We start from the raw sequence: 23,378 nt of genomic DNA, 5'->3' as shown, positions 1-23,378 counted from the left end.
TGCCGCCACTCATACCTCACCTGTCATTCAACAACATCTTTGCCGCTGTACTTCTGCCTCGACTGACATCTCTACTCAAACTCTTTGCCTAACAAATGTCTGCTTGTGTCTGTGTACGTGCAGATGGATATGTGTGTGCGTGCGCGAGTGTATACCTGTCCTTTTTCCCCCTAAGGTAAGTCTTTCCGCTCCCGGGATTGGAATGATTCCTTACCCTCTCCCTTAAAACCCACATCCTTTCGTCTTTCCCTCTCCTTCCCTCTTTCCTTATGAAGCAACTGTTGGTTGCGAAAGCTTGAATTTTATGTGTATGTTTGTGTTTGTTTGTGTGTCTATCAACATGCCAGCGCTTTCATTTGGTAAGTTACATCATCTTTGTTTTTAGATATATTTTTCCCACGTGGAATGTTTCCCTCTATTATATTCATAATATTAAACTCCTATAGAGATGGTGATTTGAATTCCTAGTGCAACTTGTTAGGTTAATTTATTTCTATTTACAGGTATTTGACACTCGTTATTTTGAAATTTCCATTTATGCTCTGTGTATTTTGTCTTTCAGACCTTGATGGTGATGCAGATAGTGGTCGTGGTGATAGCTCTGTATCATCAGATATTAAAGAGGAAGACCTCCCAGAACATCTACAAATAGGGAAGGAATTTAAATTTAGGGTCACAGTACTGCAAGCTGTCGACATCTCTACGGAATATGCTGACATTTTCTGTCAGTTCAAGTGAGTGTCCTAGCTTGTCACTTAATTCATTTTACACTGGAATAGAGCAGAAATCTCAACTGTGCACCAAGCAGCTCCCGTTGTTTATACATTCTGTTGAAAATTTATTGTGGTTGAATTTCAAGTCTTCGTGGATGATAAAATGTTGGACAAATGACATCCATTATTGCTACTAATATAGTTATTGGAATGTCTATACAGTGTCTTCAACCAGCCCACATAATTACAAGCTTTATCAAGAAGAAAATATTTTATTACATTTTACACTATAGTTCTTCAATACCAGGTTGGAAAATAGTGAGAACAGTGCATTTTCTCAGTTATAGGAAACAGAGTATGCCCAAAACATAAGTATCTGGTAATTCATTTTCCTCTTGAGCGTGTGCATTAGGTGTACATCCTGAGATATAAAACTGGAGTGAATATTGACATAAGAGAAGAGATGAATTTTTTTTTAAGAAAAAGTTTCAGAAGTATAGGTGTGATTATTTTCACTAATTTAAACAAAGCTTTTGACCATTCTTCATGGAGTTAACCGTTACACATATGTGAACATTGAAAACTTCATAAAATTGTAATCTGTCCCTCTAAATTACTGAAGAAACTGTGCAGGTAAAATATCATAGCCAAATATCACAGCAATAAAAGGAAGCTCTACTTTACACACTTGAAAGGAGCAGAAGCAAAAGGAGTTGCAGATTTTTTAAAGTAATGACTGAGAGTAGATGTAATTTACAGCACAGAATGGGACTGATATGTTAAAATACAAAGAAGTTTTGCTTACCAAGCACAATGAATCAACAGATACCATAGACATTTGACTTACAGCCTTTCCTAATCCAGCTCCCCTCCTCTTCTTCGTAAGAGTAGGTGGGTACCAGGAAGCAGTAACATGCTGTACAGCAAATACAAGGAGCAGAACAGTGAGCAAATGATACAGAATGAAAGGAACCAAGCTGGCTAGATAGTTAAATAGGTATTGTTATGTATTTAGTCTGTTGTACGCAGTAATGTGCATCAAAAGGGTGCCACCTTCCAGGCACTCTAGTTGTGGTGCCACACTGAGTTCTAATATATTGCATGTAGGTGACACTCACAAAAGGACCAATTTCTGCTTCTGCTACAAGATTGTCAGAGCATCATGATTGTCCACAACTAATGATATCAGTTGCCACAATGTACGCTGATATCCTGATCTATTTTTGTGTTAACCGATGCAAGGTTATATTGCCAATCACAGTATTAATAGCAACAAAAGGTGACTTCCACTTAGTTCATGCAACAGTTCAAAGCCAGTTCAGTCCAGTTCACATCTGTCTCAAAAAAATCCGAGTGCCTAAAGGTCTACAGTTCCTGTCCATGTCAGTCGACGCTATCTTCAGTTTCACATACAAGTACGTACAAGTAATTGTCAATCTGATCAATGACAAATGTTAAATTAAATTATTAGTCAGTAACAGAATTGAGTGCTGTCAAATGGAGCAGTTGTGCTAAACACTTTTAGAGTAGATAGTATCCCCAATACATTAGGCTAGGCAAGATGGACATTGAATACCAAGCCACCATGTGTCAACACTAAAAGCTGAGTATTACTTTTGTACACAGACTTAATAAATGTTTACTCCTTGACTATTTTGGTTGTCCAATGTATGTATGTTTTAAAGTCCTCCATTTTCATAAAGATGCAAAGTGTGCATGTCAGCGAACTTGCAGTGCAGCTAAATATCAGCAGCTGGAAGTTTGCTGCCTGCTACCTGTGATGTTTTGCACCATAAAGTTGTGATCAATACAACAGGCATCTTCTACATTGCAAAGAATACTCTGCTACAGTATTTGCCATGCAATGCAGTCATTTGCTGGCCTATATTAACACTTCTACTGTCAATGACCTGAAGACTAGTTTGAACACCAGAGTGCTTCACTAGGCATAGTCCTACAGAAGGAGGTGTGCTGCTGCCTTCTTCTGAACTTAACATTAACTCTAAACCATGGGGCAGCATTTTTCTTATTAACGAACACCAGAAAAGAATCAAATGCCCAATTATAAAACAGCTTCAAATGCCTGATTTCTTTACATATGAGTTAATGTTTTAAAAATATTTGATGATAGGCTTGTAAGGGAGAAAAAGTGTAGAAAAGGTTTGAAATTATACTTAAAAAGTTCATTGGAAGTCACTAAGGACTATCATTATGAGACACTTAATAAATACAGTGTCGGTAATTTGAACTCCATTTTAAGCAGAATCAAATTTTTCACATGTCATTGTTTATGACATATCTCCTGAACTATCGTATGATAATGTACTTACATTCAGTAATGCATATAGATACTTTCTGTAAAGTGTGTTGTGAGTAGAGTTAGTGGTAAAGTAGTAATAAATTAAATGGCATGCCTAATGTTGAAGTTTTACTGTGCACCATTTTATGCAGAAGCTAGTTTTTCATGCATCTAAATGTCTATGATGCCACACCTCCAGAACTGTGTCATACAGTGATATAATTTTGGAAGTACATTCTGTGCTATATGTGGATCCTGTCAGCAAACTGCATTGCACATAGTCATAGTGAAGAAATAATAAATTAAAATGTTATTTCTGATGCTGAAGTTTTACTGCTTGAAGTAAGTGATAACTGGTTTTTTTCCTTTCATCATTTTGTGGGGATGTCAGTGAGGAAAGATTTTGTAAAAAATTTGAAATTATGTGTAAAGTTTGTTGGCTGTCACTAAGTGCTCTTATTCTCAAATACTGGATGAATAAGGTCTGTGGCCTTCAGGAACTCAGCATTCATTTGCTTGGCAACCCCTGGGTTTCAGAGCTGGGAACTGATAAGTGCCGCCAACCCCTATCACTGTAAGCTCTCGGCATGCTTCAGCAACCACTGTGCAGTGTGTCGGTGGAATATTGTGTGTCTCAGGGAATGGGGATCTCGGCTTGACCACCCAGATTAGCGAGGAATGAAAAACCTGTATAAAAAAACCTCAATCTCGAGGTGTGGTCCATGCCAATGGGATACATATGTACATGGGCAGGGAAGGGGGAGGGAAGGTTATTGGATTCTGATTACAGTGACAATGTACAGGAGGTCGAGCAGTCAGGACATGTGAATGGGTATCCAGGACTGCCGTTAAATGACAGAACAGGAAATTAGGTAAAATAAAGAGAATATATTTCAGTGTACAGTATACAAAGTGTGCGCCTAGGGTCGGAAGTTACCAGGTTTAGGCCAGTCTAGGAGGTTGAACAACTAATTGAAGTGGGCAACGGAAAGGGAGGCGGTTCATGGTAATTGATATTGGTGGCCAGTCATGGAATGCAGAGCCAGTGGCTCTGCCTCCCGCAAAAGACGTCTGTTCTGCTTGAGGTCCGTATCACAAGAGAGACAGGCAACTGTGTTTTGCAATGCAGAATCCTCCAGTGTCCATGTGAGCTGTATCCCATGCATGCTATTGGCTAAAACCGATGGCATGAATTTGCTAGTGATCTCAGCAGAGGGCTGAGGGCATCTCTTGTCAGTACCTTTAACTGGACAGAACTCCCTCAGTTCTGAAAGACAGAAACTTGTTTCATGTAGGCGCAGCTGAAGTTTCTCTGGCAGAAAACTTGTAAAGATGTGACTGGGCTTTTGAAATAAAAATTTTTAACCAATTTCCTAAAATATTCCTTGACTGGCTGCCACTGTGTACACAAGGCTGTTGAGGTTGAACAGTCATTAGCAGGCAAACTCTGGGGAACCTGCCACACCTCAGTTGTGTAAGGCTTACTCAGGCATGAGGGGCTCTCTTTGAGTGGACTGTTATTTCCCTAGCTGCTCATGGGACCAAAATGGATCCTCAGAAATTTTCTTATCCTCCTCCCAGCAGAAAGGGTGGGCCAATGATAGGTACCAACACCCATTCAAGTAAGAGGGCTCGTGTAGCCAGTTTTCCTGACTCATGAGCGAAATCTTTGAGTTTTAGGTCTAGTAACAGAATACATGTGCCAGTCAGAATGTGTTTTTAATTGTCAAAAGGAAAGAGGACAGCTTTGAGAAAGTTTCACCTTTCTTTTTTAAAAGAGGGCTAGAATGCATTGCTGACAGTTTAAAATGTGTTAAGCAATTGCATAATGGGACACTGCTGGAGGAAACCACTAGTTCCCAACAAGGTAAGAATCTACATAATGCACAATGCCTTGATGAATATGCCATTAAAACTGAGCTGCACACCACCTTCAATTACAGCAAAGGTGTTTTGATGTGCAGGGATCTGGTGGACATTCCCAAGGATGAACTGAAAGATGAGTGGGCTCCAAAAGGAATAGTTGACATGCAAAATACGAGTATGATGAAGAGGGTGGATTGGGATCTTGTAAATTCTGACTCCTTTCTCCTGATGTTTAATAGCACGAAACTTTCTGAGCATGTTAAGGCAAGTTTCCTCTGCCTAAGTGTGCGGCCTTATGTACCAGTGCAGTGTTTCAAATGCCAGCGCATTGGGCACAATACTGTTGGGTGCCAAGGAGAAGCTACTTATGGCAAATGTGGTAAGACCACCCATGAAGGTGTCCCTTGTTCATCTTCACTGAAGAGTGTGAATTGCTCTGGAGCTCACCCTGTCTGGAGCCGGCACTGCAACGTGTATCTGCAAGAACGTTAAATACAAGAGCTTGAAACTATGCACCACATCCTATATAATGAGGCCAAAACAATGTAGAAAGCCATGCCCAACTGTTGCTACCTCCTTCAGTTTGGTTGTTAAACAGCCAGTGCAGAAAGTTGACGCTGCTACACAAACAGAGGCTGCTAGCGTCAGCACTAGTACCTTCACTTGTTCGTGAACTTGTGCTGCTGCTGTCATTTCTAAGCCTGTCCCTCTGCCCAGAACTTCAGAAAAAGACATGATTGCTGACATTGTGGAGCTCCGTGCTCCTGCAAAGATTTCGTCTGGTATGCTGTCCAGTGCTGCCACAACCACAGCCACAGTTGTGGCTGCAAGCTCTACACAAGGCAAAATGTCCACCACAGGTAGAATCGTCGCCAACCTTTCTGACATCTGTCTTGATTCTTCTTTAGAGGCTATGGAACTTGATGTTGGACTGGGGCGATCCCCTCACCCCAAGATTGAGCCTCCATCTGTTGTTGGCTCCCCTCCACAGCTGAAAGTCAGGATCAAAGTGCTACACCCTTGATAGGTGGCTCTCATCCTCCAATGGAATCTTAATGGGCTCAGGACACATGTGCAGGAGCTGAAGTTCCTGACACAGAATGCCCCCTGTGCATGTGTTTGCAGGAAACGAATTTTAAGGCATCTGCTGCCCCTGTCCAGCGGGACTGTACACCCTATAGCAAGGATGACCTGACAAGGGAAAGGGCCAAGGGAGGGGTTGCCGTGTTTTTCAAAAATGTGAACCATTCCTCTGCTCTTCCCCTGGCTACTGACCTGCAAGCAGTTGCAGTTAAAATTCATGCAGCTTGACATTCATGCACGCGGCAGAGGATTACAGCTTCCTCTCTGTATTTACGAGGGCAGTTCAATAAGTAATGCAACACATTTTTTTTCTCGGCCAATTTTGGCTGAAAAAACCGGAAATTTCTTGTGGAATATTTTCAAACATTCCCGCTTCATCTCGTATAGTTTTATTGACTTCCAACAGGTGTCAGCGCTGTACAGGGCTGTTAAAATGGCGTCTGTAACGGATGTGCATTTCAAACAACGGGCAGTGATCGAGTTTCTTTTGGCGGAAAACCAGGGCATCTCAGATATTCATAGGCGCTTGCAGAATGTCTACGGTGATCTGGCAGTGGACAAAAGCACGGTGAGTCATTGGGCAAAGCGTGTGTCATCATCGCCGCAAGGTCAAGCAAGACTGTCTGATCTCCCGCGTGCGGGCCGGCCGTGCACAGCTGTGACTCCTGCAATGGCAGAGCGTGCGAACACACTCGTTCGAGATGATCGACGGATCACCATCAAACAACTCAGTGCTCAACTTGACATCTCTGTTGGTAGTGCTGTCACAATTGTTCACCAGTTGGGATATTCATAGGTTTGTTCCCGCTGGGTCCCTCGTTGTCTAACCGAACACCATAAAGGGCAAAGGAGAACCATCTGCGCGGAATTGCTTGCTCGTCATGTGGCTGAGGGTGACAATTTCTTGTCAAAGACTGTTACAGGTGATGAAACATGGGTTCATCACTTCGAACCTGAAACAAAACGGCAATCAATGGAGTGGCGCCACACCCACTCCCCTACCAAGAAAAAGTTTAAAGCCATACCCTCAGCCGGTAAAGTCATGGTTACAGTCTTCTGGGACGCTGAAGGGGTTATTCTGTTCGATGTCCTTCCCCATGGTCAAACGATCAACTCTGAAGTGTATTGTGCTACTCTTCAGAAATTGAAGAAACAACTTCAGCGTGTTCGTAGGCACAAAAATCTGAACAAACTTCTCCTTCTTTATAACAACGCAAGACCTCACACAAGTCTCCGCACCTGAGAAGAGCTCACAAAACTTCAGTGGACTGTTCTTCCTCATGCACTCTACAGCCCCGATCTCGCACCGTCGGATTTCCATATGTTTGGCCCAATGAAGGACGCAATCCGTGGGAGGCACTACGCGGATGATGAAGAAGTTATTGATGCAGTACGACGTTGGCTCCGACATCGACCAGTGGAATGGTACCGTGCAGGCATACAGGCCCTCATTTCAAGGTGGCGTAAGGCCGTAGCTTTGAATGGAGATTACGTTGAAAAATAGTGTTGTGTAGCTAAAAGATTGGGGAATAACCTGGTGTATTTCAATACTGAATAAAACAACCCCTGTTTCAGAAAAAAAATGTGTTGCATTACTTATTGAACTGCCCTCGTACCTCTGCTGGATGCAGTAGACTCTGAGGCTCTCACAGATCTTATGGAACAAATTCCCCGACCATTTCTCTTCCTGAGAGTCTTCAGTGCCTATCATGTCCTGTGGGGCTTGACGTCTACTTGCTCATGGGGTCAGGTTTTGGAGAGCCTCCTGACACTCATTTCTGTGGTGCTGCTTTGTCATTCTCAGCCACTGACCTATCTCTCTGCTTCCAATAATAAAATACCAACAGCCGTTATTTTGGTTTTATTTGTTAGGCAACCAGTTTTGACATTACATTATGCCATCTTCAGGCCTATACAGTAAAGGTTACAAAAGAGCAATAAATACACAGAAGAAAGCCAGAGAGTATTATCTAAATAAAGCAAGTGTTACATACTAATTTACATAATTAAAATCTACATTTTCCAACATAATATGTACTATCAGGAATTAACCAATTATTCATGCATAATGTGAAAACATCAGTAACCTAACAGAAGTAATCATAAAACAGAAGTGTCAAAGTAATGCAACCATCAGTCTTGTACATCCATTGTCTGCAAATATGTATGGATATTTGTGACAAGACATTGTCGTGTCATGATCACCAGCTGTTTCAGTGTGCCACCCTTCTGCGTGTTACCACCTTGTTGTTGAGGTACAAAGTCCTGCATGAATGGGAAGATGAGAGGCTGGAAGTGGCTGACAACAAGCTCCGTGTCGTAAAGCCCACAACTTGGCCATTGCATACTTCCTTCCAGCCAAGTCGATGGGACGAGGTCTTTCTTACCCGTCTTCACATAGATTACAGGCCCATGACACATGGATTCTCACTCCAGTGAGAGGACCCTCCAATATGTGGTGCTTGTGCCTGTAGATCACTGTGTGTCACATTTTATTGTTCTGCATTTTATTTGCTGACCATTGAACTACAGCAGATTTGCCAATGGCTCTGCCCTCCATTTCGAGCAATGTTCTAAGAAATGTGGTTCAAATTTTAAAGTTTTGTGAATTGTCCAACATTTTTAACAAGATTTTAAGCAGATGTTTTTTAATGTGTCAACAGGGTGACTGGCTCACCCAACTTTTTTGTAAGAGGTCAGCCAGTCACATTTCTTTTAGCTCTTCTGCATTTTAATTTAATGTATAGCTGCTTTTCCTTCTAATTGGTTTTAGTGCTTGTGAGACAGAGTGACTTTGTGGTCATTTCAAATGCATGAGGTTACAGTAGTTTTAGTCTATCTCCATATTAAGCGCAAGGGCACTGATGACCTCACTGTTACGCACCCATAAGATACACACACACACACACACACACACACACACACACACACACACACACAGGTACAACTCACACACACTGAAGTCTGGGTATTTGTGTGCTTTCAGCTATGCTGCCTCTAGAAAAACACACTGACTCTTACTATAATACTTGTTATATTATGTTAAACTTTTAACATATGATTATACCACTTAATGAGTGGATTACTAAAGCATTTTAAATTTAAAGTGAAATTTTTGTTGCCCGTGGAAGCCATTAGGTAGGCAACCTGCAACTGGGTTGTTTTCTGGAATAGTTGCTTAGTAATGTAGACTGCCAGAGGGGAAAGAAATTGAGCTAGTTTGCATACATTTCTTCTGAGTCTTATTATGTTGTCACCCATTATTTCATTAAATAACTGAAATATTATATCCCATAAGCCTTAAGGTAACTTGATTTTTGCACTAATAGTGCTGCCTCAGGATACTTTCTGCTTAGGAACATTTCTTACACAGAATTCATAAAGTTTAATTTTAAAAACTTACTAAAGTTTTTGAGTAATTATAACTGTTGGTAAGGGCCAGTAATCAGTAGGAATGAAAGTGATCAAACATGTTCCAGAGTTAAAAAAGATAAAGCATAAGCTCAAACATTTACATTGAAAAGTAAATACTTTGTAACACACCCTTATCTTCCTAAATAAGTAGTCCATGTTCAGAGATTGCATCAGCAAGATGATTTGTAGTCTCTGTCTCTTGGGTTTTGAGAACTCATCAGTTGATTAACAACAAAAGCACTGTGATGCAATTACACTAGTCATTTTATTAATATTTTTTGTGACAAAATTCCATATAATGTTTCACTAAACAACAGTTCAAGAAATAAGCAACTTTCCTATGAAGGTTTGCAAGGCACATGCTGTGGGAAATGATTCTAACATTAAACCGAAATCATGCCAGGCCAAGACAACAGTTGGGAAATTTAAGACAAGAGAGCTGAAATGGAAGTGACACTGGCACACAGTGCCAGTTGCCAGCTGTATACTCCTACATTTACTTCCTACATATCTGATACAAATCAATATGATCTTCTATACTAGATTCTACATCTACATTATATTCTGCAAATCACTGTGAACTGCATGGCAGAGTGTACCAGTTATTACCGCTTCTTCCAATTCCATTCACATATTGAGTGTGGGAAGAGTAATTGTTTAAATACCTCTGTCTGCACTGTAATTAAACTTATCTTGTTCTCACAATCTCTATGTGAGCGATAAGTAGGGAGTTGTTGTAGTATATTCATAGAATCATCATTTAAAGCTGGTTCTCGAAACTTTGTATGAAGGCTTTCTCAGGATAGTTTACATCTATCTTTAAAAGTCGGCCAGTTCGAGTTTCGGCATGATCCCTATGACACTGTCCAAAGGGTCAAACAAAAGTATGACCATTCTTGCTACCCTTCTTTGTATATGGTGAATCCATTAGTCCTATTTGGTACAGGTCCCACACACTTGGGCAGTATTCCAGAATTGGTCACATGAGTGATTTGTAAGCAATCTCCTTTGTAGACTAATTGCTTTTTGCCAGTATTGTACCGATAAACCAAAGTCCACCAGCTGCTTTACCCATGACTGAGCCTATATTTTATATCCTTATAATGTGTGACATCAGTTATTTGTGGGAGTTGGCCAATTCCAACTGTGAGCCATTGATATTATAGTCATAGGATACTACATTTTTTGTTATGTGGAATGCACAATTTTACCATATCTGAACAATTAAACAAATTGACAATTTTTGCACCACTTTAAAATCTTGTCAAGTTCTGACTGAATATTTATGCACCTTCTTTCAGACAGTACTTCACCATAGACAATAGCAAGGGTCCCAACAAATTTCCATGAGGCACACCCAAAGTTACTTTAACATATAACAATGATTTTTCATCCAAAATAACGTTATGTCTTTCCCCACCGAAAATCCTTTGTTTGATACCCGTATGTTCGCACTTTTGACAATAAACAAAGATCTGATACTGAATCAAATGCTTTTTGCAAATCAAGAAATACTGCATTTACCTGACTGCCTTTGTCCGAAGCTTTAAGTATGTCATGTGAGAAAAAATGCGAGTTCGGCTTCACATGATCGATCTGAGATTCTACACCAAATCAGTTTCATGTGTCATCATTCCTGTAACATCAAGCAAGCCCTACATCAGAAGTACAAAGTGTTTCACAAATCTAACGAATATTTACACAATATTTTGTAACACCAAAGGCCAATTTTCAGTATCATTCAGTGGGTCAAAATTGTATTTAGGGACCATTATAGATTGCCAGTTCTCTTTGCATGCAAATCTTGTTTGTAATATACTGACTGAATTGTTTGGACATGGGAAGAGATAGGGTAAAACATTACAAAAACTAAAATCAGTATGAAAATGTCAAAATCAAAGCTAAACAGAATGTGGTTCATACACACATTAAAAGATGTCATTTTAATCATAGCTTACAAATCTGAACATGGATTTTTCGAGGACACAGTTTCCCATAAGTTATCAATGAATATGTATTAATTTTTCAATAAATTGATATTAATTAGAACAGTGGCATTGTAAAAGATGAATTACCTGTATTGAGATATTTTGACCTTGTATATTGAGTGCGACACTTTGGTGGCTCTTCAGGTCAAGCAGTACATTAATATCAGACTTTCCAGAGGTAGTTCTTGAAAGCTATCATCCACAAAACTTATTATGCCACTGTGAATAAGAGGCAGTTCTGAATTCCAGTAACATTAGTAATATTGGAGATAATTTCTAACAGAGACACTAAATACGAAAACTTGAATCCCATAAACAATGCTGATATATACAAGTAGAAAGATTGATATGGAAACAGAGAGATAATTTCGAGCAGTTTTATGAAGTAAATGAAACACTACCTTTCACAATATGATTTGGACTCCAAGACCACGGCCTCATTCCCAACTTCATCCTAAGTCACAACGACTTCTCCTTTGAATGGAACATATACAAACAAATCCACAGCCCAGCCTCATGAGAACCCACATTACACCCTCCTATACCAAACTGTTTATGGCCCATCTAAAAAAGAGCTTCCTAGCCTTCCTAAAAGACAAACCCCTTTTTTGGTTCAGGTTCATTGAGAACATCTTCATGATCTGGACTCAGGGCCAAGACACCCTATCCTCATCCCTTTATGGCCTCAGTACCTTCTCTCCCATATACCGCACCTGGTCCTTGTCAACTCAGTGTACCACCTTCCTGGACATCCATCTCCTCCTCTCTGATGGCTCCATCCACATCTTTGTCCATATTAAACCCACCAACCATGAACAGTACCTGCATTTCTACAGCTGCCATCCCTTCCACACCAAAAAATTCCTCCTGTACAGCCTGGCCACCCGGGGACAGCATACCTGCTGTGACAAGAGCTCCCATGCCCAGTAGCTGAGTGTCTCACAAAGACCTTCACAGACAAGCCCTATCCCCCAGACTTAGTCCATAAACATCTGTGTCATTTTCTCACACACTCCCAGTTCTCCCACCACGCCAGAATCAGCTACAAAGTAGTGCCCCCTTCATCACCCAATACCAATCCAGACTGGAACAACTACGACACCCTTCGTCAGAGCTTTGATAACATATCATCATACATTGAAAAGAGGTGCATCCTAGCCAAGATTCTTCGCATGCCTCCTAAAGTGGTGTTCTGTCGCCCACCCAACCTCCACAAATCACTAGTCCATCCCTGAGCCACTACCAATCCAAACCCCTTGCTACAGGGATCATATCCCTGTGGAAGATACAAGTGCAAGACCTGCCCAATCCACCCACCTAGCATTGCCTATCCCAGTCCAGTCACAGGCCTATTGTACTGCATCAGAAGCCTGGCCACGTGTGAAAGCAGCCATGTCATATACCAGCTCTGCTGCAATCATTAAATGGCATTTTATATTTGTATGACTACAAACCAGCTGGCCACCAGGATGAATAGCTACCATCAGACCGGCCAAAAGCAAAGTAGGCCACCCCGTAGCACAACATGCAGCTGAACATAACACATTTGTTTGTTTTGTAAATAGAAACCACATTTTCTTGCTGTATTGTGTTTCTCCCAGACGCATTTTGCCTTTTTCACTTAAAGGCATCATCAGTGAGAGAGTTCATCCCACTGATGATGCCTTAAAGTGAAAAAGGTGAAACATGTCTAGGGGAAATAAAATATAGTGCAGCAAGAAATGGTGGTTTTTATTTACAAAACAAATATTTCTGTGCTTGCTGAGGAGGATGCCCATGCAAACAAACTCATTATAACATGTTTGATTTCAGTGGCTGCTTCGCAACCTGGGCCATCTGGATCCTCCCCTCGACCATCAGCTTTTCTGAACTGTGTAGAAAGGAGTTATCCTTATAATGCTTTCTCCACTCCTGAAATTATCCCAAACTCGACCTACAGTAACTTACTATCCCCACACACTCCACCCAACAGTTTCTGCCCCCGCTGTCCTATTACATTCTTCCTATTCTCATCCCCCAACCCTCTTTGTGTGCTGCTCTCTGCCAACGCACCTGCCCTTCTTCCCCTTCCCACTCCTCTCCTTTTTCACTCCTTGTCCCCCTCACCTCCCCCCAATCCCTACCTCACAGCCTCCCAACACTGTACCTGTTGTCAGTCTAGTCACTGCATGCTCCGCCAGACAGTGCTTTCTCTCTCCTTATTGTACCCCCATATTCTGTAACCCCCCCCCCCCCCCCCCCCCACTCCGCCCCTGTGCCTCCAGATTGCTGCTTCCATTCTATATGACAGTTGTATGCCGTGTATGTGTGTTTGCGTAACTGTCTTTTCATTGCTGCCTGTCACCACGTTATCTTTACCATGGCAGCAGTCTATCAGTTCCTTATGTTATTGTAAATGAAAGTGCCTGTTCTCTTTCACCAGAACTAACTTTTACTATGCAGAAATTTAGGTTGTTATGGACATGGGTCCTTCTTCTTAAATAATGCAGAGTAGTTTCAGAAATGTGTTTTCTGGTGTTTACATACTGTTAGATCAACTCATTCATTTTTCTTAAGGGTGCCATCTGAATGATGTGAAATGTAAAAGCCCACAAAGATAACAGAAAATTATGTAACAGTTATATAACAGTTTTCTCTAGATAATATTAGCAGCACCTAATCAAATAATATGCAGCAGCAGAATTGGATCATGGTAGTGGTGATTGTGATTGTGTTGCTGACAATAATGATAACAGTACGGGTAGTGAGTAAGAATCCTTTTCGGGCATATTTTTTGAGAGCCATTGGAATTGCAGAAACTCAGAACCATCCAGAAATATGTTTGTTAATAAAGTTCTAGTATAATTTTAGATTTTCAAAGTAGTAATTCAAGTGTTGGTGTAACTACTGACAGTAAATCAACATAAGTAAATGTATTACAAACTTTAAAACTTATAAAGAAATTACTCTTCGAAATTAGAACATTTAGTTGTTATTGAAAAGCAAATAATGCTGCTGCTTGTCATTTATTGGACTATTGATTTAGTAAAATATAAGGGTTGTTCAGGAAGTAACTTCTGTTTGGCTGTAAATAAAAAACTTGCATAGAAAAAAACATTACATACACCTGGAAAATGCAGCTTTGTGCTCTTTTTCAACATAATTAGCATTTAAATTTAAGCAATTGTCATAGTGTTTCAATAATTTCCAAATGCCTTCTTCATAAATTGCTACCACCCGGGCGTGTAGCCAATTTTTCAGGCATTTGGAAGTTAATTATTGTTGAAGCACTGTGATGTAAGCCACTTCTTCATGGGAGCAAACAGATGAAAATCACATGGCACAAAGTCTGGGCTGTATGGGGGATGATAAAAAAAATCCCCTTTGAATTGCTTGAGGCTCAGAAGGCCTACCATTCCTCTCTTTGTAATGAATGCTTGTTCTAACACTTTTAAAAAATCAGACCAATTGCTGCAGAATACCTTAACTCATAATATTTGGACCATACACAGTACATGGTTGACAATGAATGTCTGTTGCTGAAATGTTTTGCACTGAAAGAACTCCTACTACTGCTCACACTTCACATTTTGCAGGATTTTTTATTACAGTACTCATGTTTTGGGGTGACAACAAGCAAAATCGTGAATGAATGAGGTTCACACATTCACATCTGGACGCTTATTGAATCAGAGAACATGCAAATATGGCAGTTTCAGCACTCTGCGCACAAATACTAGTGCCACACGACTGTAGAACTGTGGCTACTTTCTGAACTGCCCTCATATTCTTGAAGGGTATATATCTTTAATTCTAAAAGTGCAAATTTACGTTTTTACTGTTTTACTGCTGTTTCTTTTGATGGTCATTTTGTGCCTTGTTATCTAATATTCCTGAATGTTTTTCATTGTATTGTATTGTATTGAACCTTCTTATTTTTTTCTTTGATTATATACAGCTTTCTGCATCGACATGATGAAGCATTTTCTACAGAGCCTGTTAAGAATGTTGGAAATGGATGGCCCATTGGATTCTTTCATGTCCAAAATGTTAGTAAAATTTTTTAATTATCTATTGAATGTCAGTAATATCGTATTTCATTTTTTTCATAACAGGCTGAGAATTGTTCATTTGTGTAGGAATATTAATTGAGAAAAAATTTTACATGTGAACTTTTTTCATTATTCTGCTTCTAATTTGGTGTTTTTTAAGTACCTCTTATTTCTCTCTGCATTTTTTGACTCTTTATATCAATACAGCCATGTTTTTTTTCTGTTCAGTGCTGATGTTATTGGGTTAATGTTATTATTTGACATGCGGTACTCAGATTAAGATTCTTTATTAGTCATTTGACATAAGTATGTAAAATAGAATTCATCACTACACTCAAGTAATAGTATTAATATTTCTTAATATGAAATTTTGCATAAATAGTTACAATGCTATGCTCATATTGTTGAACGATATGATAAGTTTTATGATACTTTTTTACATGATTACAACCTTTTTCAGATAACAGTTACAGTAACAAAATCATTTATAGAATACTTAAAGACACAGCCTATTGTATTTGAAGTTTTTGGCCACTATCAGAAGCACCCACTTCATAGAGATGCAAAGCAGGACGGTGGACAGTTGTAAGTACTTCCACTTGTGAAATGTATAATAAATTCATAATTAGTAGAATTGCTAGTTCATCAATAAAATTTATTTTGCAGTGTTCGACAGCCACCAAAGCGTATGCTTCCTCCATCAATACCAATTAGCCAGCCTGTACGGTCGCCAAAATTTGGAGTATTACCATCACCTTGTACTAGTCATGTACATGCCAAGTATGATGTTCTTGTTTGGTTTGAAATTTGTGAATTAGGTAAATGTTGTTACTTACATATGTTTGTATGACTAAAGTAGTTATAATAAATATACTTGTACTGATACACTCCAGTTTGTGTTATACTTGTTCAGTTTCAAAATCTCTGAAATTTCTGGTTCTGGTTACAGCACCTAATGGTGAGTATGTGCCAGCAGTTGTGGATCATAGTGATGATCTCCCTTGCCGTGGTCTGTTCTTACTCCACCAAGGTATCCAGCGCCGTATTCGCATTACTATTGTACATGAGCATGCTGCTGAACTTCGATGGAAGGAAGTTAGAGAACTAGTTGTTGGTAAGTTACCCTTTAACGATAATACCTGTTCAATGTTGTGTTTGCAAGAGTATTTGGCAATTTGTACAGTCAAATCAATCACAAGGCAACATGCAGCACTTGCAATGAAAAGGCTCGTTCTGAAATATATACTGTAAACCAAATTTGCCAGATTAAAAGTCGCTTCCCCACATAACAGAAAAAGTAACTATAAAATTATTATCGAAACAGTTCTGGAGTAAGACTATAGGGAACTTTCACAACAATTTCAATTTAAAAACAATATATTTCTGCTCAACAGTGTCACACTTCAATATCAGTATTACTGCTCGAAAGGCCTACCATTTCTAATAGTTGTCAGCTGGGTGACTCACATGTAGGATTAACTAACATGTTACAGTCATAATTACATAACGAAATCAATCTACGAGGGTTGAACTTTAATAGTGGCAACTATTTATTTACAGCTCATACAAAATAGATATGTGTTTCAAAGTTTTACTGACCTTCAAAATAATACTCGTAGGATACTCTTAGCAGTGTCATTGTGTTTACAGTTCGAGCAGCACGGTTATTGCCTGACGAATTTTGTAGCAGTTCTGAAGCAAATACCATGAAGTGTTTCCTTCAGTTTATAAATCGAGTTGAACTTATGAGGGCTTAAGTCAGGGTAGTGCAGTAGGTGGTATAGCACTTAGCAGCCCCATCAGTCAAGCATATCAGTAACAGCCTGCACTGTATGTGTTTGAGCATTGTCCTGCAAAATGATGGTCAGGTCCTGCAAAAAGCGTCATCACTTCTGTCTCTAAGCTGGTCATAGGTTGTGTTCCAAAAATGAACAGCTTAGAGACAGGACCTGACCATCATTTTGCAGGACAATTCTTAAGCACGTACAGTGCAGGCTGTTACTGATATGCTTGACTGATGGGGCTGCTAAGTGCTATACCACCTACTGCACTCCCCTGACTTAAGCTCTCATCACTTCAACTTGATTTATAAACTGAAGGAAACGCTTCGTGGCATTTGCTTCAGAACTGCTACAAATTCGTCAGGCAATAGAACACGCTGCTCGAACTGTCAACACAACTGGCACTGTTGAGTATCCTATGACTTCCACATCACTGGCAACAGGTTATACGCAATGCTGGTGACTACCTTGAAGGTCAGTAAAACTTTGAAACACGTATCTATTTTGTATGAGCTGTAAATAAATAGTTGGCACTATTAAAGTTCCAACCCTCGTATATGTAAACTTATACCTTACAAAAATAATACCAACTTACCCGTGATAGTGCAATTAAAACTTTTAATGACAAGGATGCACAACACACTTAATTTAAATGTCAACACTGGTCACATTGCTGCATATCTAAACTACACTGTTGATTTCACTTGGATTTGCACACCTGTTCCAAGAAACAGAATTGACAACAATAATGAAATGGGACTCAAATTCACTCATGCACTCACGTCATCACAGCCTAATATCATTCACAATCACACACATATAATAAATGTGAAGTCAAATATTTAAATAATGAGCAGCAACAGTGCAATGATGCCGTTACAGTCCCCCCTAATTGACTGCTCAGTGCAAAATGTCTTAACCAATTTCATAACTTTTACTATTGTATCTTGCATGCTTTTCTAGGAGTTCATAATGTCAAAATAATTCACCAGTGCAGAGGAATTATTTGTTGAAATCAGTAAATAACACTGCTTGAATACAAGTTTTAGTTTTGTAAACTGACATCATCTATTACCCTTCAAAACGAGTGCCCAAATTTACAATGAAAATCTAATTACTGTCCTGCAAACAGTTCAGATACAGTGCATTACCAGAATTGTTAGTTTTATGAAGTTGCAATTCACACTCTCAGCCTTGCAGTTGTCAGTGTACCTCCACTCGTTTGCATATCTATCTCTGTCAGGTTGTACCTCCACTCAGACAAATGAGCAGTTACCTATGCTCATTGCAGGTTCAGTCCATGCCAAGTTACAGAATGGCTAACAACAACTATGACCACAATGTCTTTTTTATCACAAGTACATCAGGCATTTCAGTGTCTTGCACCCAACTTTCCCATCTGCACACAGCGCAGTAACATCATATTTTTAAAGTGACAACACTTGACCATTAGTGCTGATATTATTTTGCCATACTTCATTTTCTCTGTCTTATTACACTTTGGAATATTAATGTTTGTAAGGCTAACATTTTTATCTTCTGCAGTTAACTATTTAATTACGAATTGAAATATTGTTCGTTGAAGATAAATAGGAAGATTGCAAAATATTACACAGCAGATCATGTATGAGAATTGCATAACACTTCAATTACAAGATTAACAAAAAATTAATTTAGCTGTTGCATTAGATACCTACAATCTGATTTCTGCAGTTTATTTATTGAAGCTTCAGTAATGTTATTAGATATTTAATGTTTATCGTGCATGCTTGCTGAAATAGCAGATCTAATTTTTGTGGTGTTACAGTGAACCCTGAAATTTGTTATCACCTCAAGAATTGTTTGAAAATTCCAACATAATTGACTTGTGCCTGGAACTTTATGTTATTTGCTTGTAAGAACCATTGCCAAATGTATTATCTCCTATTTATTTTTCTTGCATTTTAAAGGTTACCATCTTGCTGCTACTTGCACATTTGCCGTTGAGATAAAACTGATGTAGTGTTTTCAGACCAGTGGGCTCTTATTTGGCCCTGAAGAAATGTATGTTTTCACTGGGCCTTGGTTTGGTATGCTTTATGGTTACAGAGTTGAGCAAATACAGCAAGACTTCTTTAAAAAATGACACAAAGCTCTCTCCCTCTCCCTCTCCCTGTCCTCCCTCTCCCTCTACCCTCTCTCTCTCTCTCTCTCTCTCTCTCTCTCTCTCTCTCTCTCTCTCTCTCTCTCTCTCACCCCCACCCCCCCACCCCACCCTCATCTTTCTTCCAACTGGTTTGATGTGGCTCACCATTAATTCACCTCTTTATCTCAGAGTAGCACTTGCACGTGCCATCCTCAATTATTTGTTAATTTCATCCAATCTCTGTCTTCCCCCACAGTTTTTACCCTCTACAGCTTCCTCTATTACAACACATGCCACATTATCCTGTCCCTTCAAATAGTCAGTGTTTTCCGTGTTTTCCTTTCTTCACCATTTCTTCAGATAACCTCCTTATTCACTGCCTTATCAGTCCAAGCGCTTTTTATTCCAGAAATTGTATGATAGTTGGGTACCAAAGAATATGGAACCTCAACACAAAGCCAAATGCATGGAAGCAGCATAGATTGTTCTGCAGTTATCTCTGGCTGGACAACTTGTCCGCATAGTGGTAGTAAAATATGTGTAGACGTCTTTCTCTTGAACCAGTCTATTTGTAAAAACCGTATCAAAATCCCTACAGTAGTTCCTGGAATTCACATCCACACACAGCCAGGAAAACAGGCTGGGGGTCTTTAATTAATAGTACGCACAGATTACAATAAGCTATTTGATAGGTTCTTGGTAATTAAATAGCTGCTCTCCCCTGTCCCTTGCTGGATATGCCCTTGCAGTGACAAGATATGGACATATGCCACAGACTGGTTCTTACCCTTGACAACAAAGTACTATGATGGGAGAATAGAGAGATTGATGCAATGGTCCTACAAGCGCTTCAGTCCCAGTGGTGAATGTTTTAAGCAGAATAACTACTGTATGCAGTAGCCCAGTGGATGTTTTCTTCTCTTTAACAATCTGTAGAAAATCGCTTTCTGGTTAAGTCTTATATTTCAATACTGTAATTCACTATTTGTAAGTGGCCATTTCAGGTAACATTTAAAGTCAAATGATACTTGAGTGGTTTACACAATTAGAGATGACGGAAAATATTTATTTGAAGGAAACATTCAATTTTATTTCTGCAAAGAGATCCCACAGGGTATTGTTATACTGCCAGGTACACACCTTCATTTCAGATGCAGTGGGGCTTACTAGACCTTACAATTTTCAAAAACTAAAAGTTATAGACACCTCTATACTTTGCTTCTTAACACAGAGGAATAACGACTCACATGCCCATATTGAGAATGGTATTGAAGGATGTTTGTCACTGCATTTATCCCCGAAATGGACAGTAATTAGATCCACAGTCACGACATGTAAAATGAAGCAATAACTATGTGTAGAGTCATGGAGGAAGTCAGAACTGAATGTATACAAGCATGATAACATTCAATGGTAAGGATCATATCATAGACAAAGTACCGTCAGACTTGAAGCTGAATGGATACATTATTAGTTTGCTACAAATTATGCATAAATTTTTTAAAAAATAAGGTGTTCAAGTAATTACTAAAAGTTAATCATAGAATTAATCTGCATTCTGCAATGCAACTTCATTTTAATTTGATACTGTAAGCTGGTCTGAGATACAAACCAAAACTGTGCTTTTTTCTTTTGTGAACACTGGAGATTGGAAAGTAGGGCGGCAGTTTATTGGTGACTGAAAAACTAAAGTGGGCCTGGATAGCACAGCTGATGAGAGAAAAATGAGGCTCATGATTCAACTTCTGTTTTTGCACAGTGTCTTAATTTGTTGTGAAGTATCAATTAGGCACAGCTTTTGATAGACTTTTAAGAAATTCTATGCTTTTTTTTAACAAAATTTTAGTATCTCAAAGAAATAAGCAAGGACTGTATGTACATGGAAAAGACAATGGACATGAAAATTAATTTTTAAATTATCTCCTAAGTTGTTTAGAAGTTTGAGTCTAAACTGTAGCTGTAGGAGTGAGTATTTGGACAGACATCTGTGTGATTTTTGTGTGTGAATTTGAATGTCCGTACTTTTGATAGAGAAAGAGCAAGAGCTTGAAAGCTAAAGTAAATACTATAATCTGCTGAATGTTTCCAAGTGGCACAAATCAGTAAGTTATTGGTGAGTGGTTGCCTTTCCTTTATGTTAGGTAGAGTTCCACCCAGGAATTTCCATGAATGTTGTGTGTTGTTTGAAAGTTCACTTTTTCATAAGGGGAAGGGATGAAGTTTTGGGTTTTGCATCCTGCCAGTTATACAATCATTAGAGACACAGCACAGACACAGATAGGATATCTATGGAAAACAAAACATATAGTGTGATTTTGTAAAGGAACCATCCCAACACTTGCTGTAATCGATTCAGGTTACCCGTCAGAAGCTTCAATTTGAATTGCTGGTTGCAGATTTGAACCACCCCCCCCCCCCCCCCCCCCCCCCCCCCAGTTAGTTAACACGAGGTCAGTGCCTTAACCATTGCACTAATGTGACGTTTTCTTGTCGTTAGTCAGTTAGTTACTTGGTCCACAGATCTTTTAAATTGTTATTTTATCGATATGATGTGGAACAAGTCACTTTACAGGATTTGCAGAGTATCCCTTTTAGAAGACACTAAGTCTATTTTTTCTGTTATTTCAGAAGATATTTTCAGTTTCATTTTTGTAATGTGTAGCTGAAGTCAGCCCAAATAAATACTGCTCATCATGTCTTTCATCTGACTCTCAGTGTTGACAGAAAGTGCCAGTTTTCTTTCCATTATGAACAAAATGATTTTATTTTTATTATTTAACAACATGCCCCATTACACACTATTTGTAATACTTCATGTACATATTTTGTGTGTGTGTGTGTGTGTGTGTGTGTGTGTGTGTGTGTGTGTGTAATATCTGAAAATGAGAACAAATATCAGTATAAATGTGTTGATTTGGTGTGAATTTTTAAAGGTGTTAAGTCCACTGTTCTGTACACAGGTCGGATAAGAAATACACCTGAACCGGAAGAGGAAGATAATGATAACTCCGTGCTGTCTTTGGGCCTCTTCCCTGGAGAATATGTGGAAATTCCTGGAGATGACCGTTCCATGTTCAGGTTTGAAGCAGCATGGGACAGCTCTCTGCACAATTCTCCTCTGCTGAATAGGGTTACCTCATACGGAGAACAGATATTTATGACTATTTCTGCTTACCTTGAGGTTAGTATACAGCATTCTAAAAGGTGTTGTTTTATGTATTATGTATATCATCTTGTAAGATATATATAATCAATATTTAAGTTTTACCATCATTTAATTTAATGAAACATAAAACAGAGAAAAAGGCAGCGACTTACCTAGTGGATTGATCCGTGGAGCACAAAAAAATGTAACAGGAAACAATTCACACTAGCTTTCAAGCACTAGCTCATTTCCAGCAAAAGTACACACATTCACACTCGGACACCCAAAAGCACATCCCGTGAGCCACAGCAAAACTAATTCTTGACACTCAGTTATTGAAAGCAATTGCCTGAGCTGATGGAAGTTGAGACAGGTTAGGGAAGGACACAAGAAGGCAGTAGCAGGGAAGAAGCAGATCTTTGAACAGATGAGTTCATGGCCACACAACAAGAGAGAAAGGGAGGGGAGAGAGAAGGAAGTGAGATGGAAAAAGGAAGAGGGGGGGGGGGGGGGGGAGAGAGAGAGAGAGAGAGAGAATTTGCAGTGAAATGAATACCCTTAGCTGCATACAGGCATTGATATACGTCAATGGGGACAGTTGAAAATATGTTCCCCAACCAGGACTCAAACCCGGGACCTCCTGCTTACATGGCAGATGCTCTATCCATCTGAGCCACCGAGGACACGGAGGATAGTGCGACTGCAGGGACTTATCTCTGGCACGCCTCCTGTGAGGCCCACATTCTCAGCTTATTGTCCCACACTATATTCATAGTGCCCTTGCCCATTATACCCATTACTAGCAGCTTTTTGCCAATTCCCGTAAGAGTTCGGGCACTGTTTGTGCATCCACACAGAATATATATATATATAGAGAGAATTCACACATTGGTGGAGGAAATGTGGTTGGAGAAAACAGTGCACCACAAATTT

At 39.5% G+C, this 23,378-nt stretch overlaps 1 protein-coding gene across 6 annotated transcripts in view; it reads left to right on the top strand.

Annotated features, from left to right (window-relative positions):
- LOC126458130 (kinesin-like protein unc-104) overlaps positions 1-23,378 on the top strand; it is a 376,183-nt gene that overhangs the window by 307,997 nt on the left and 44,808 nt on the right. For all 6 annotated transcript variants that reach the window (XM_050094968.1, XM_050094971.1, XM_050094972.1 and 3 more), the window contains 6 exons: positions 563-734; positions 15,301-15,391; positions 15,855-15,979; positions 16,061-16,212; positions 16,344-16,508; positions 22,261-22,481. In XM_050094968.1, the coding sequence (XP_049950925.1) occupies positions 563-734; positions 15,301-15,391; positions 15,855-15,979; positions 16,061-16,212; positions 16,344-16,508; positions 22,261-22,481 (926 nt within the window). The remainder of the gene's footprint in view (positions 1-562; positions 735-15,300; positions 15,392-15,854; positions 15,980-16,060; positions 16,213-16,343; positions 16,509-22,260; positions 22,482-23,378) is intronic.

Source organism: Schistocerca serialis, chromosome 2, assembly GCF_023864345.2.
Source record: "Schistocerca serialis cubense isolate TAMUIC-IGC-003099 chromosome 2, iqSchSeri2.2, whole genome shotgun sequence".
Taxonomy (NCBI): domain Eukaryota; kingdom Metazoa; phylum Arthropoda; class Insecta; order Orthoptera; family Acrididae; genus Schistocerca; species Schistocerca serialis.
Note: the sequence above shows the minus strand (reverse complement) of the source record. Positions and strands in the feature narration are given on the sequence as shown.